Source organism: Lucilia sericata, unplaced genomic scaffold (assembly GCF_015586225.1).
Source record: "Lucilia sericata isolate MDLA Ls3-8-SP2 unplaced genomic scaffold, ASM1558622v1 Contig000045F_arrow, whole genome shotgun sequence".
Lineage (NCBI taxonomy): Eukaryota > Metazoa > Arthropoda > Insecta > Diptera > Calliphoridae > Lucilia > Lucilia sericata.
Genome location: NW_023994083.1, coordinates 665,517 through 680,179, shown reverse-complemented (window position 1 = coordinate 680,179; position 14,663 = coordinate 665,517). Strand labels below are relative to the sequence as shown.

Here is a 14,663-nt window from a genome sequence, read left to right as displayed (position 1 = left end):
TGATATAACGATATTTTTATAAAAATATTCTCATTTAGAACTAATAACCTAACTTATCTATCGCTCTTACAGCCAAGAGACTCTCAAAAATTAAAAAAGTGTATAATATTAATAAAAGACATTCCTAAACAAAACGTTCATTCATTCGCGTTCAACCCACATTAAAAGTTTAGATCTAGTGCGCAATAGTTGTGTACTTGAAACTGTAAATAAAAAGTATATATTAAATATTGCTTATTCTTCCTTATATAACAATTTAGAAAGAAAAAAAGAAAATCAGTCCGAACACCAATTGAAAACTTAAATAAAATGATAACGAAATTTTCGATAAATGGCAAACCCTATTCCGGTAAGTTATATGTTTATTTAATGTAAAATATATTTCTAAGTATTTATCGCTTTGATTTTCAGTGAATTTGGAAAGTCTACCGGCTGACATAACTTTGAATACATTTATTCGGGATTATGCTGGTTTACCTGGTACTAAATTCATGTGCCAAGAAGGCGGATGTGGTGTTTGCATTTGCGTTGCTACTGGAAAGCACCCTGTTACTGGGGAAATTAAAACATGGGCAGTAAACTCCGTAAGTTCGCTACATCAAAAATATATAGCCAGGCATTAATTTATTCTTTATTTAAAAATAGTGTCTCACATTATTAAATACATGTCTGGATTTAGAAATTACGACATGTGAGGGCATCGGTAATAAACGCGATGGCTTCCATCCCATTCAAAAACGACTTGCTAAAATGAATGGCACTCAATGTGGTTACTGCTCACCGGGATTCGTTATGAATATGTATGGGCTATTAAAAAGCAAAAATAGTAAAGTCACCATGGAAGAGGTAGAAAACTCATTTGGGGGCAATATATGTCGTTGTACTGGTTACCGACCAATTCTAGATGCTATGAAATCATTTGCTGTAGACAGTAACATTGAAATTCCCGAAGAATGTCAAGATATTGAAGACCTGTCTAATAAAACTTGTCCCAAAACTGGAAAAAATTGTAGCGGTAACTGCAAAGAGCAAAGAAAGCAATATATTTCCTTGTCCTATGACAGCGGTGAACAATGGTTCTGGCCCAATTCATTGGATGAAATATTTAAAATATTCTCCGAACTAAAGGGGAAGGAATACTCTCTGGTATCTGGAAATACGGCTCATGGTGTTTTTCGACGCTCTAGTTCTATTCGTACATTTATCGACATTAATTCGATACCTGAATTACATGGTTACAAATTAACAACAAATTCTTTGAGATTAGGTGGTAATTTAAGCCTTACTGAAACGATGGAAATATTTGAGAAAGCAGCAATGTCTAAGGGATTTGAGTATTGCAAGAAACTGTGGAAACATTTTGATTTAATTGCTAATGTGCCAGTTAGAAATGTAAGTCATTTGATTTAATCACAATTGCAATATTAAGGGCTTTTAGATAAGATAAATAACAAATGCAATTATTTGATCACAACTATTTCAGATGGGTACTTTAGCGGGTAACTTATCTATGAAACACCAGCACCCCGAATTCCCTTCTGATGTCTACTTAGTGTTTGAAGCACTCGACGTACATGTTGTCGTACAGGAATCATTTAAACAAGAAAGCATTCTTTCGCTCTCAGAATATCTAAAAACTCCAATGACCAATAAAATAATTAAATGTTTTGATTTGAAACCATACAGTAGTGAGGAATACATTTTCGATTCATATAAGGTTTGTATTACATATTTTAAAAATATTAATTCTTTAAGTAAATTTCGTATTTTAGATAATGCCAAGAGCTCAAAACGCACATGCCTATGTTAATGCAGCTATACTAATCCAGGCAAGTAAACCAAATTATATAGTTAAGTCTACACGAATATGTTATGGTGGTATCAATCCACGATTTTCAAGAGCTCTTCAGTTGGAGACACATTTATTAAATAAGCCCCTATTTGAATTGTCTACTATTAAAGAAGCTCTAACATTAATGCAAACTGAATTAAAAGCTGATATAGTATTGCCAGAGCCTTCTCCAGAGTACAGAGTTAAATTAGCTCAGGGTTTATTTTATAAATTTTTATTGGCTTATGCTCCTTCCAATAAACTTGATTCAAAATTTATATCTGGTGGTAATATTCTCAACAGACCTGTTTCTAGCGGCAGGCAAATATTTGAAAAAAATGAACATGATTATCCTGTAAAAAAACCTACGGAGAAACATGAAGGTCTCTTGCAGTGCTCTGGCGAAGCAATATTTGCCAACGATTTACCTCCTCAGTCACAACAACTTTGGGCTGCCTTCTTTTCGGCTAAGAAAGTTGGTGCTACAGTGATTGACATTGATTCAACGGAGGCAATGAAATTACCTGGTGTAGTGGCTGTATTTACAGCTAAAGATGTGCCTGGAAAAAATCTTATTTCCGTACCAGATAACTTTTTCTTTGTCGAAGAGGAGGAACTTTTCTTAACTGGAGAAGTCAAATTTTATAACCAACCGGTTGGTATTGTAGTGGCCGAATCAAATACTTTGGCGTATAAAGCAGCTGAATTGATTAAAATTAAGTATGAAGGCGGTGCTAAAGAAGTACTTTCCACCCTTAAGGAAGTTTTAAATGATGGGCCGTCAAACAGGATACAACATTCTATTAAATCTGATGCTACAGAAGATGCAATGAAAATTAACAACTATGATTTAGAGGTAAAAGGTGAATTGGAAATGGGGTTACAATATCATTTCTTCATGGAACCTCATAGCACTGTAGCCATACCTTCTGAAGGAGGCATTCAATTATATGTTGCTACGCAGTGGATGGACTTGGTTCAAATTGTGGTTTCAAATCTACTGAACTTGAGAAATAATGAAGTTCAAGTTATAACCCGCCGCCTTGGTGGTGGTTATGGTGGTAAGGCTACGCGCTGTAATCCTGTTGCTTGTAGCGCTGCATTGGCAGCTTACAAACTGAACAGACCAGTCCGTTTTGTTCAATCTATTGAGTCAATGATGGATACTTTAGGCAAAAGATGGCCATGTAATGTGGACTATAATTTTTATGTGAAAAAATCGGGTAAATTCGTCAAGCTCATTTCTAAATTTTATGAAGACGCTGGATATTCTCCTAATGAATCTCCAATGGGTCATACCTTACTGGTATCTAAAAACTGTTATGACTTCACTTCAGACAACTTTATCTTGGATGGCTATATGGTGCTGACCGATTCTCCAAATAATACGGCATGCAGAGCACCGGGTTCTGTAGAAGGCATAGCTATGATAGAAAATATTATAGAACACGTCGCCTTTGAATTGGGTCTAGATCCCTTAGAGGTTCGACTGACTAATTTAATAACAGGGCACAAAATGGCGTCCATGATACCACGATTTATCGACTCAACTCAATATAAAACTAGAAGACAAGAAATCATTGAGTTCAATAAGCAAAACCGATGGATTAAACGAGGTCTTGGCTTGGCAACTATGGAATATCATATTGGTTATTTTGGGCAATTCCCCGCAACTGTCGCAATTTATCATGGTGATGGTACAGTTGTTATTACACATGGCGGCATAGAAATGGGTCAGGGCATGAACACAAAAATCGCTCAAGTAGCAAGTCACACTTTGGACATACCATTAGAATTAATTAGAATTGAGGGTAGTAATAGCATTAACGGCGCTAATTCAATGGTGACTGGAGGATCAATTGGTAGTGAAACTGTTTGCTTTGTAAGTACAATTTAATAAATGTTGTTGTTTTATAATGCCTCAATACAATACAATTATTTTGTAATATCTTAATTAGGCTGTGCGCAAATGTTGCAATGTGTTGAATGAACTTCTCAAACCTATTAAGGAAGAACTAAAGGATCCTACTTGGAAGAGTATTATAAATGAGGCTCATAATCGTAATTTAAATTTAATAGCAAGTGATGGTTGTAAAACTGGTGAAATGGACCCATATACTGTGTGTTCACTTGGTCTCACTGAAATCGAACTGGATGTCTTAACAGGCAATTATCTTGTGAAACGCGTAGACATATTACAGGATGCTGGAGAAAGTTTAAATCCAAATGTTGATGTTGGACAAGTAGAAGGAGCATTTGTAATGGGATTAGGCTACTGGACAACGGAATTATGTGTCAGAGACAAAACTACTGGAGAACTTAAAACAAATCGTACATGGAACTACAAGCCACCTGGAGCTAAAGATATTCCAATTGATTTTCGTATTGAACTGTTGGCACAAAGTCCAAATCCCGCAGGTTTTATGAGATCAAAAGGTTAGTATAAACTAATTTCTTAACCCTTGCCATATATTTATGCATATGTATGTATTTACATTTTAACTTTTAGCAACTGGAGAACCTTCCATATGCTTGCCCGTTAATGTAGCTTTTGCTCTACAACAGGCAATGCAATCAGCACGAGATGACGCTGGATTGCCGAAGAAATGGATTACTTTAAGAGCCCCTATGACACCCGATTATATTCTTCTGAATTGTGGAACGGATGTTGACATGATGACTCTAGCAAACAATATTTGAAATCAATGCTGCTGAAGTAGTAAACTTTTATCCGATATTAAATGTGTATGCATTTAAAAATTATTTTTGGTTTTTAAACGTTGTTAACTTTTTATTTTAAATAAAAAACAATAGATATTGTATAGCAGTTAGGACTTAAATTTTATGTATGTTAACACTTTCGAAATATATAAACGACATGTATCTGACATACATGAAGTCAGTGCACCAAGGGCTTCAGTAAAATCAGACCAAATAGGTCATAAAAGCCAGGCTAACCTGTAACTTCAACCCTCACAGAATATTGTTAATAAATTGATTACTTAAATGAAAGAAGAAATGAAGTTAGTTAAACGCAAATTGCTTGATTTTATTTTCGTTTCACTAGTAGGGTTTCGTTTATTAATATTTTTATACTCACCACCAAAAAAGAGATGACATAAATCCACAAATGTATATATTGAGGGTCCTTATTAAATTCTAAGACGATCTAGATATGTCCGCCCGTATGTCCATTGAAAACACAATAGGGTCCCAACGAAAAGAGCTAGTATAGAAAATTGGCAACATTGGTGTACGTTTTTGCATAGCCGCCATACAAGTAGCCCTCCGGAAAACAGATTTAACATACAAGGTCCCCTTCAGAAAATGTCCTTCAGAAAACGACTTTAACGCTTATTACTATCTAAAAAAAACATATATATCAAAGAAATTCGACATAAACCAGTTTATTATGAATTTGTGCTAATTTTATGAATAGAAAGGCCGACTTCCCAAACGTTAGTTGCAACTGCTCGTATACAAGAACTGTTCGTATACAAGAACAGTTGCTTTGTATAAAACAATCATAACGTTAAGTATACCATCAGCTCTTTTTGTAATTAAACTAGATGTGGCAATTTACAAATATTGATATGGATCCATTATTTATTTCACTTGCCTCCAAATTATCGATTGCTAATACAAAATTTGATCACTGTAGCTTTTACAGTTTCAAGCATTTTAGTTCATAGTTTTGAATCACAATCCTTGGTTATTAAATTAAACTTTATTATAACCGCAAATAAACATTTAGGTACTCAGAAAAGCAGTTTCTTTGCGGGGTAAACTAACCTAATTTTTTAGCTAGTTACCTGTTACGTATTAATTGTGAATTTGTCACAAATAAATCCAATTTTGAATGAAATTTGTTGACTATTTATAAAACTGTCGGGAAATACTAATTTTTATTACAGTAAATACTATTATACACAGATACAAAAATCATTAGTACTGCATGTTTAATTTATTTATATATTTAAGTATATGGGTAATTTCGCGTCAAGTGTCAACTTTAAAAATCGATGTCCGATTTGGATAATATCCAGATACAAATTCATCTCTATCGGTCAAGAACTGCCGGAGTTAGAGGGTCCAAGTTGGACACAGGGTTTTATTCAAATGAGTGCAACTCTTCACCTATTGGTCCTAGCAAAAATTGTCAAAAGGAGTTCAGAATTTTTTTAATTTTCTTTTTTTTTTTTCAAATATACAATTTCCTTTAAGGGCTTTATAGTCCCATAATGGGATGCGATTGGGATATCTATAAAAAAAATAAGATTTTTTCAATATTTGCCACTTAATTTCCCCATATTTTCACAAAATGGACGGTTTTGTTGTTTTTATGTACATATACAGGCTTCGTTTCAAAAAATAAAATGTTCCCGTTTTTGTGATATTACAACTTTTTAGAAGGTGTTTGTATTTTTTCAAAAAATATTTCAAAACATTTTTTTCTTTGTGCATAATCAAAGTATGCTTTTTGCTGAGACAAATGGTGCAAAAACAAAAATTGTATCATTAACCCTTTAGATGAGACTTTAAATTTTCAGATTTTAAACTTTACAACGCTATATTTCGAAAACCACGAAAGTTATAAGGTCCAAAAATTTGTCATTATGCAAGTTATATATGGAACATTAATTGGATGGAGTTTTATTAAATTCGGATATGATGATGAAAAACACCATTGTTTGATGGGAAATTATTAAACCACAAGCCAACATTATAACCATCACAACTCCTAAAGGGATTACAATAAATTAAAAATTTTAACACAATTTTTTTAAGGGCATTGAATATTATATTTACGAATGATAAAATCAGGTTTTGAATTTTTTTTTTTTTTTTTTGCTCTTTTGCATTTATAGTGCATCTAAATTCTGTCAAATATGGTTTATATATCTTAAATTTTCCTGTAGAATAGTATACTTAAGTAAGATTTGAAATATGTATAGCAGTTTTCGGTCTATAAAAAAATGTCGCCCAAAAACGGTATTTTGGCCGCAGATATGCAGATGAAGGAGTTGAAATTTTAAGAAATAATTACGCCAATATTAGCGTTGTTTCAAAAACTGTCATAAATGGAATGATATCACAATTTCAAAAATATTGCGTGAAGCCTAATATATAAATGCATAAGTGGGAATAAATCGCTTGTATCCCCTGGGCATGCGCACAACACAAGTCAATTATATCAATACTTTTTGCTCTGACAGGAAACAAAAACTTTTAAAATTGTCAACAATTAGTAAACTTTTTTTATTTTTATTTACATTTCCTCAATCGGTGTTATTATTGAATTAACTTGAAATAACTCATTCATACAATAATTCCATTTGTCGCCCAAATACTATATCATACAGTGTGGCTTAGTACGTGTGCGTAGCATATTTATAACTTAGCTATCAAACTGTTTTTGGCTTAAGGTGCCAAAACTGTCAAATTGTGTGAGAATTTATGAGATTTCTGTGGGCGCCCATGGTGTATTTTATGTTTTTTTAAACGTACAAGCAAACAACAAACTACAAAAATATGTATGTATGTATTTACGATTTTACTTTTACACAAGTTTAAGATTTTCCTCAGTATTTGCATTAGTATGCAGGACAAGTATAAAAGTAAATTGACTCATGAAGAATGTTTATAATGTAATGCAAGCAAATGTCAAATATATCAAACTTTAAAGAGCCACTCCTTTTATAAAAAAATAGAACTTAAGTTTTGTTCACACTTTCTCATACTGGTTCAAATTATTTAAATTTTAAAAATTTTCTTTTAAAAATTCCTACTAAAACTACTTATTTTAATTAAAATACATGTAGGGAATTTCGTGTCAAGTGAGCCATCTTTAAAAATCGATGTCTTCCGATTTGGATGAAATTTGCGCCAAGGTTAAACACAAACTTTCAGCTTTATAGGTCAGAACTGCCAGAGTAAGAGGGGGTCAATGTTGGACATTTTGGTCACACAGGGTTTTATTCAAATGAGTGCAACTTTTCACCTATTGGTCCTAGCAAAAATTGTTCAAAGGAGTGCAGATAGCTATTTCTATATTCTTTCCAAAAAATGTTCTTTAATTTTTTTGCTTAAAAGAAAGCTTATACAATATTTTTTTTTTTTTTTTTTTTTTTGCTCAAAAGAAAGCTTTTCTTTTGATAACTGATTTAAATACTTCTAGAATGGGTACATATAGAAACACTTCAGATTCTTCAACAGCAATCTTGGAAATAATGATATAGCCTTTACTTTCACAACAAATTTCTTTTGTAAGTATTTCTATGTTCTCTTCAGTAAGTATTTCTATGATGTTTTTGGCAATAGTTTTATAATTTGAATTATGTTTTCCAAAATGTCACTGATTAAATATGTTGTAAATATAACTGAACCAATGGTAATACGCCAACATTTGCTTTGAATTGCTATTTATAGAACCAGTTTCGGAGAAGAAGCTACATCTAAATGTTAGAGTTTTATTTTGTTTTAAAAGGATTCCATATGAAAACAAATATTTTATACTTGCCCACAAAGGTATATTATGGGTCCTTATTAAATTCTAAGACGATCTAGACGATTTGTCTGTTCGGATACAATTTTGCGAAAAGATTCCCTATAGGTAAGGTTTGTTTGGTGTTAGAAATACGTAATATCGGTCCACGTTTTCGCATAGCCCCTATACAAGTGACCTTCCGGAAAACAGTTTTAACAGTCATAACAGTTTTAAGTTCATGTATAGCGATGAAATTCGACATAGACAAGTTTTATACAAACCAAAATCCATCTACAACATTAATGAGGATCGAAATAATACAAGTACAGCGATGAAATTCGACACATTTTATACGAATCGAAATCTCGCTATATTTTATAAGGATCGGTCCATAATTGCCCCTACCATTTACTGATTTAAAAATGTGAGTACAGGAATGAAATTCGGCATAAACAAGTTTAATGTGAACGAAAATCTCACTACAAAATTTTATGAGAATTTTATTGAACCCATTCCCCATATAAGGTTCCTTTAAGAAAATTTCTTTAACGCTCATAACTTGCTTTAAAATACGTTTATTGTATTGAAATTCGACATAAGAAAGTTTTAAATAAACGAAGATCTATCTACCAAAATCAGTCCATAACTGCCTTACCTCCTACATATATAAGGACCCCTTCAGAAAATAGTTTCAACTCTCATTACTCTTAAAAATACAAGAATAGCGATGAAATTCAACCAAAATCTATGTACGAAACTTTATGAAGATCGGTCCATAATTGACACTACTCCCCATAAAGGTTCCCTTCAGGAAATGACTTTAAAGCTCATAACTGAATTAAAAATACAGCGATGTAGTCTGACACAAACACTACCGAAATCGGACTCTGCTTGGTTCACCATTGACCCTACCAACATAACCCCTCTTACAGAAAACCAGTTTATGGTTATAAAAATTTAACAAAAATTATACATAGTTTTTATAAATTTATTTAGTTTATAATTCGGAAAAACTCGGTCCACAGTTGACTTAAGCCCTTATTTAAAGCCCTATTCCAAATATTACCCTGATGTTTACATTAATATCGACTATAAAATTCAACATAAATGTAATAAATGGCAATAACAAAAGCATCGATTCATAAAGATCAAAGTCTTCCTATTATGTTCATATACATATGTATGATGTTATATACCATTATAAGATTCGGCATAGCCCAATATATATATATATATATACTCTTACATGTCTAAAGTGTGAAAAAAATATTTAAAAAATTGACAATGGTTAATCTAATAATTAACCGGCTTACATCTCAAATAATTATTTGTCGAATAAACCGAACAAGACAATAAATGTGATTTATATTTCATAATAAAGCATTGCTGTTTTTTTGAGATCCTAGTACATTTAACATAATTATGAGCTTGAACCTATTTGGGGGGTTCAATTGTATGGGGGCTAGGTTAAATAAGGAGTTGAAAATTAATTAATTACCTTAAAAATTACAATATGTACTAGTCGGACCGATATACGGACAGACATATGCTAATATTCCCTCCCCACTAAAGTGGTAAAGGGCATGAAAATCAATATCAGTTTAATAATTTATAATTCTGTATTAAATAAAGCAATAATCTGAATTCAATTCAATTAAGTATACATAAGTAAAATTTATTTAATTTTAAAACGAAAATATGCGTCCCATACATATAAATAAATAATAATTGAAAAAATGTGAACTTTAAAATTGTTTAATTAATGCCAAAGGCATACAACCAATTTGTGGCCAGAAAAACTCCACATGGCGGTGGGAACAACACTTGCTTACAAAACAAACGAAAATAAATTAAATAATATACGTAAACCTCGGAGGAGAAACAATTCAATGGAACCAAATACAAAATCTAAAATAAACACAAACTTTTACAAATGAAATTAAAAAGTATGGAAAGAACTGTACAAATTCCAACACTCATACACAAATAATGGACTGTGCGAAATGAAAAGTAAGCGAGAAAGAGGGGGGAGGGTTGGTAATAACAAAAAGGGCGAAAATTCTGTGGTCACCATTTATATTACTCTATTTACACTGTTAGCGCAAGCTAAAAATATAAGCTGAATGTATTAATTAGAGTTTTGCCGCAAGTAAAATGAGCAGTGAACTCGAGAGCAGCCTGCTTTCATGCAACACATCTTAAGTATAATATCGTTTTTATAATAGTATGTACTTCACACACACATAAATAGATACAAATTCAACAGCGAAAGCAATAAAACCCGCTAACGCAATTACGTATATATGTTCTAGGCATGCCAATCTGGACTGACATTTGCAAATCCAGGAATTCTGGATTTTGAAAATAGTAATCCTGTTACTCCGGATTTCTATGGATTTCAGGATTACAGAAATTAAATTTTTTTTATATATAAAAACCTTTAAATTATACTTTCTTATGTTAAAATCCTCCATGTTTGTAAAGAAAATTGTTTTATTTTGGGAATATGGAAATAAAGCAGAAAAGAAGAATATCTTATTTTTTTAATTTTTTTTTTAACCAATAAATAAAAATAAATATCAAATTACCGTCCGAAATTAGACGGAAGTACTCCCAGAATGTTCCAAACAAGTATATCCTATAATGGATATGGGTTACAAACTTTTTTACAAGTATTTCCGGGACTTTAAGTATCTCAAAATTAATACTAAATTGTATTTAAATGGTGACTATATTCTTAAAATTTAATAATTTCTTCTAGACGTGAATTCCCGGAATTCCGACAAATTTTAAAATTAATCCTATTTTCCGGGAAAAGAAAAACACTAGTTACAATTTTAAAAATTTAACTTTGTAACACTCGTACATTTTATGTTATTTAAAAATATTTATCCATAATGGAAACAAAACTTCATATGTATGTATTTTAACTGTTTGTACCCGTCGTTTTCCAAGTGCTTGAAAAAAATAAATGTATTATTAAGAACCATATTTACAATGACAATAATAATAATTCACTTATGATATGTCCAAAAATCAAAATAATGATAGTCTCTTAGAATGGGTCTCAATAACTTATTAACCGATTTTCAATCAATAATTGTATGTTACTGTATTTAAAAAATATGTACATTTGTATGTGTATGAAATCAATGCAAAATTCAGCCTCAACTGTGTACATTAGTGTGGCCCTGTTTATATGAAGGAAAAATAAGGTGGAATGTTCCCCACTAAAATTTAAAAGTTTAATTGATTCTAAGCAGGGTAGGTAAAAATATCGCTCGCGATCGCTATTTTATTTATATCGCTCGTTTTAAAATTCAAAATCGCGAGTTTTATTTTTCAACACGCGAGCACAATTTTAATTAGAGTTTTATGTGTTTTGCATTCGCTTCGTAAGCGATATTTACATGTTTTTGTTTTTTTCAACTCGCTTACGAGCGAGTATGTATGTATGTATGTATGTATGTATGTATGTATGTATGTATGTATGTATGTATGTATGTATGTATGTATGTATGTATGTATGTATGTATGTATGTATGTATGTATGTATGTATGTATGTATGTATGTATGTATGTATGTATGTATGTATGTATGTATGTATGTATGTATGTACGAAGTGTCTACTACTTTGCAGCAAATAATGTACGTACATATGTATTTGCGTACAAAATTTTAATGGGAAACTTATTTGGTTATGTCATATTTATATATAAATTGATTATGCCTTATAAATTTAAATTTATTCCATTTACAAAATTATAAAACTCGCGATTAACTCGTTTTGACTCGAATCGCGAGCGAGTTCTATTTTACGCTCTTTAAATTTTCAACTCTTATCGCGAGTTTAAAAATTAAACTCGCGAGTCGAATAGATTTATTCGCCGGAAAATAAATTATTTAAATCGCTCGAATTAAACTCGCTCGCGAGCGAATTGAATTCGATCGCTATCTGTACCCTGATTCTAAGATACCATTACTCAGAAGATAAAAAGGTCCTTTCTCAAAGGATAAAAAGGTCCTTTTTGAAGATTTCATGATTTTTTCATATTTCTTCCAAAGAAAAGATATGAAATATTGGTATCATTAAAAAGGTCCTTGAGATACGCTTTAAATTCCATATCAGACATTTTTTCGTAACAGCAAAAGTACTCGATATTTTCAAATTTTTCGGGAAATTATCAGATTTTTTGCATTTTAACAGAGATGAAATTAATATATAATAAACGTCAATAAAATCTATGGAAACTGGTTTTCCGTTTTTCAAAATCGTTATTAACAAAGCAAGTATAACTAACAAGTAGATGCTTAAGATAAATTGTGTTCATATTTTGATAAAAATTAAAAAATTGATCTAAAATATAATGAAACAATAAAGCCTTATATACCAATGTAAAGCTTATGAAATTGCGCGTGTACGGATGTACTTATTATGTACGTTAGATAAATATAGCTAGCACAATACCGGGTAGAAAATAGGATTAAAAATATTTAAATAAAATACAAAACATGTCGAATTTTGAAAAACAGAAAAAAACATTTTGGTGAAATTATACGAGGTTCATAATGCAATAATTGCAGTTAATTATATTAAATAACACAGTGCAACATGAAAAAAAATAACCATATACGGACACCACTATATTATAAAAGACCAAAAATAAGAAGACCTGTGTCTTCCAGTTTTAACCAAAGTCATGTTCTTTTTAGTTATAGGCCCCCAAAGATTTGGGGCCACTGTGTTATATTTTAAAAAAGTTATAATTTTCCCAGGCTAATATCTTGCAAACCGTTCGGAATTTATTTCCTACCCAAAATCGATTTTTGAGTCCATTTTCTGCCTAAACCAAAGGCCCCAGGGCAAAAAGGATTGAAATCTGTGATCAATTTTATTTCTCATCAAAAATCGATTTTTGAGTGAAAACATAAAAGACCATTTTCTGGCTAAACTAGAGGCCCCAGGGCAAAAAGCATTGAAATCTGTGATCACTTCTATTTGTCACCAAAAATCGATTTTTGAATAAAAACATAAAGGCCCCTTTTTTTGTCTAAAGTAAAATCGATTTTTGACTGAAAACATAAAAATCCATTTTTTGCCCCAGGCAAAAAGCTTGAAAATCAAAAATCGATTTTTGAGTGAAAACATAAAAGTCCATTTTCTGGCTAAACTAGAGCCCCTAGGGCAAAAAGCTTTAAAATATGTGATCACTTTTATTTCTCACCAAAAATCGACTTTTATTTCTCACCAATAACCGATTTTTGAGTGAAAACATAAAACTCCATTTTCTGGCTAACCTAGAGGCCCCAGGGCAAAGAGCATTGAAATCTGTGATCACTTTTATTTCCTACCAATAATCGATATTCGAGTGAAAACATAAAAGTCCATTTTCTGTCTAAACTAGAGGCCCCAGGGCGAAAAGCTTGATAATCTGTGATCAGTTTTATATCTCACCAAAAATCAATTTTTGAGTGAAAACAAAAAATCTGAACTAGAGGCCCCAGGGCAAAGAGAATTGAAATCTGTGATCACTTTTATTTCCTTCCAATAATCGATCTTTGAGTGAAAACATAACAGTCCATTTACAGGCTAAACTAGAGGCTCCAGGGCAAAAAGCTTTAAAATCTGTGATCACTTTTATTTCTCAACAAAAATCGACTTTTGAGCGAAAACATAAAAATCTATTTTCTGGCTAAACTTGAGGCCCCAGGTCAAAAAGCATTGAAAACTGCGATCACTTTTATTTCTCACCAAAAATCGATATTAAAGTGAAAACATCAAAGTCCAATTTCTGGCTAAACTTTTATTTCTCAAAAATCGATTTTAGAGTGAAAACATACAAGTCAATTTTGTGGCTAAACTAGAGGCCCCAGGGCAAAAAGCTTGAAATCTGTGATCACTTTTATTTCTCACCAAAAATCGATTCTTGAATAAAAACATAAAGGTCTCTTTTCTGTCTAAACTAGAGGCACTAGGGCAAAACGCAGAGGCCCCAGGGCAAAGAGCATTGAAATCTGTGATCACTTTTATTTCCTACCAATAATCGATTTTTGACTGAAAACATAAAAGTCCATTTTCTGGCTAAACTAGAGGCCCCAGGAAAAAGAGCATTGAAATCTCATCAAAAAGAGACTTTTATTTCTCACCACTAATCGATTTTTGAGTGAAAACATAAAAGTCCATTTTCTGGCTAAACTAGAGGCACCAGGGCGAAAAGGTTGATAATCTGTGATCACTTTTATTTTTCACCAAAAATAGATTTTTGAGTGAAAACATAAAAGTCCATTTTCTGGCTAAACTAGAGGCCCCAGTGCAAAAAGCATTGGAATCTGTGATTACTTTT

At 31.9% G+C, this 14,663-nt stretch overlaps 1 protein-coding gene across 1 annotated transcript; it reads left to right on the top strand.

Annotated features, from left to right (window-relative positions):
* Positions 1–158: 158 nt before the first annotated feature.
* On the top strand, positions 159–4,850 carry LOC119614929 (indole-3-acetaldehyde oxidase-like). Its single transcript, XM_037971021.1, has 7 exons — positions 159–349; positions 412–584; positions 646–1,392; positions 1,484–1,717; positions 1,773–3,713; positions 3,790–4,267; positions 4,341–4,850. Exons 1-7 carry the CDS (start codon positions 310–312, stop codon positions 4,529–4,531), a joined length of 3,804 nt encoding a protein of 1,267 aa, XP_037826949.1. The 5' UTR covers positions 159–309; the 3' UTR covers positions 4,532–4,850.
* The last annotated feature ends 9,813 nt before the right edge of the window (positions 4,851–14,663 follow it).

Coding starts and splice junctions, on each gene's coding strand:
- LOC119614929 (XM_037971021.1), top strand. CDS start 310: ATGATAACGAAATTTTCGATAAATGGCAAACCCTATTCCG. Junction 1,718..1,772: donor ACATTTTCGATTCATATAAG/GTTTGTATTACA, acceptor TTCGTATTTTAG/ATAATGCCAAGAGCTCAAAA. Junction 4,268..4,340: donor AGGTTTTATGAGATCAAAAG/GTTAGTATAAAC, acceptor TTTAACTTTTAG/CAACTGGAGAACCTTCCATA.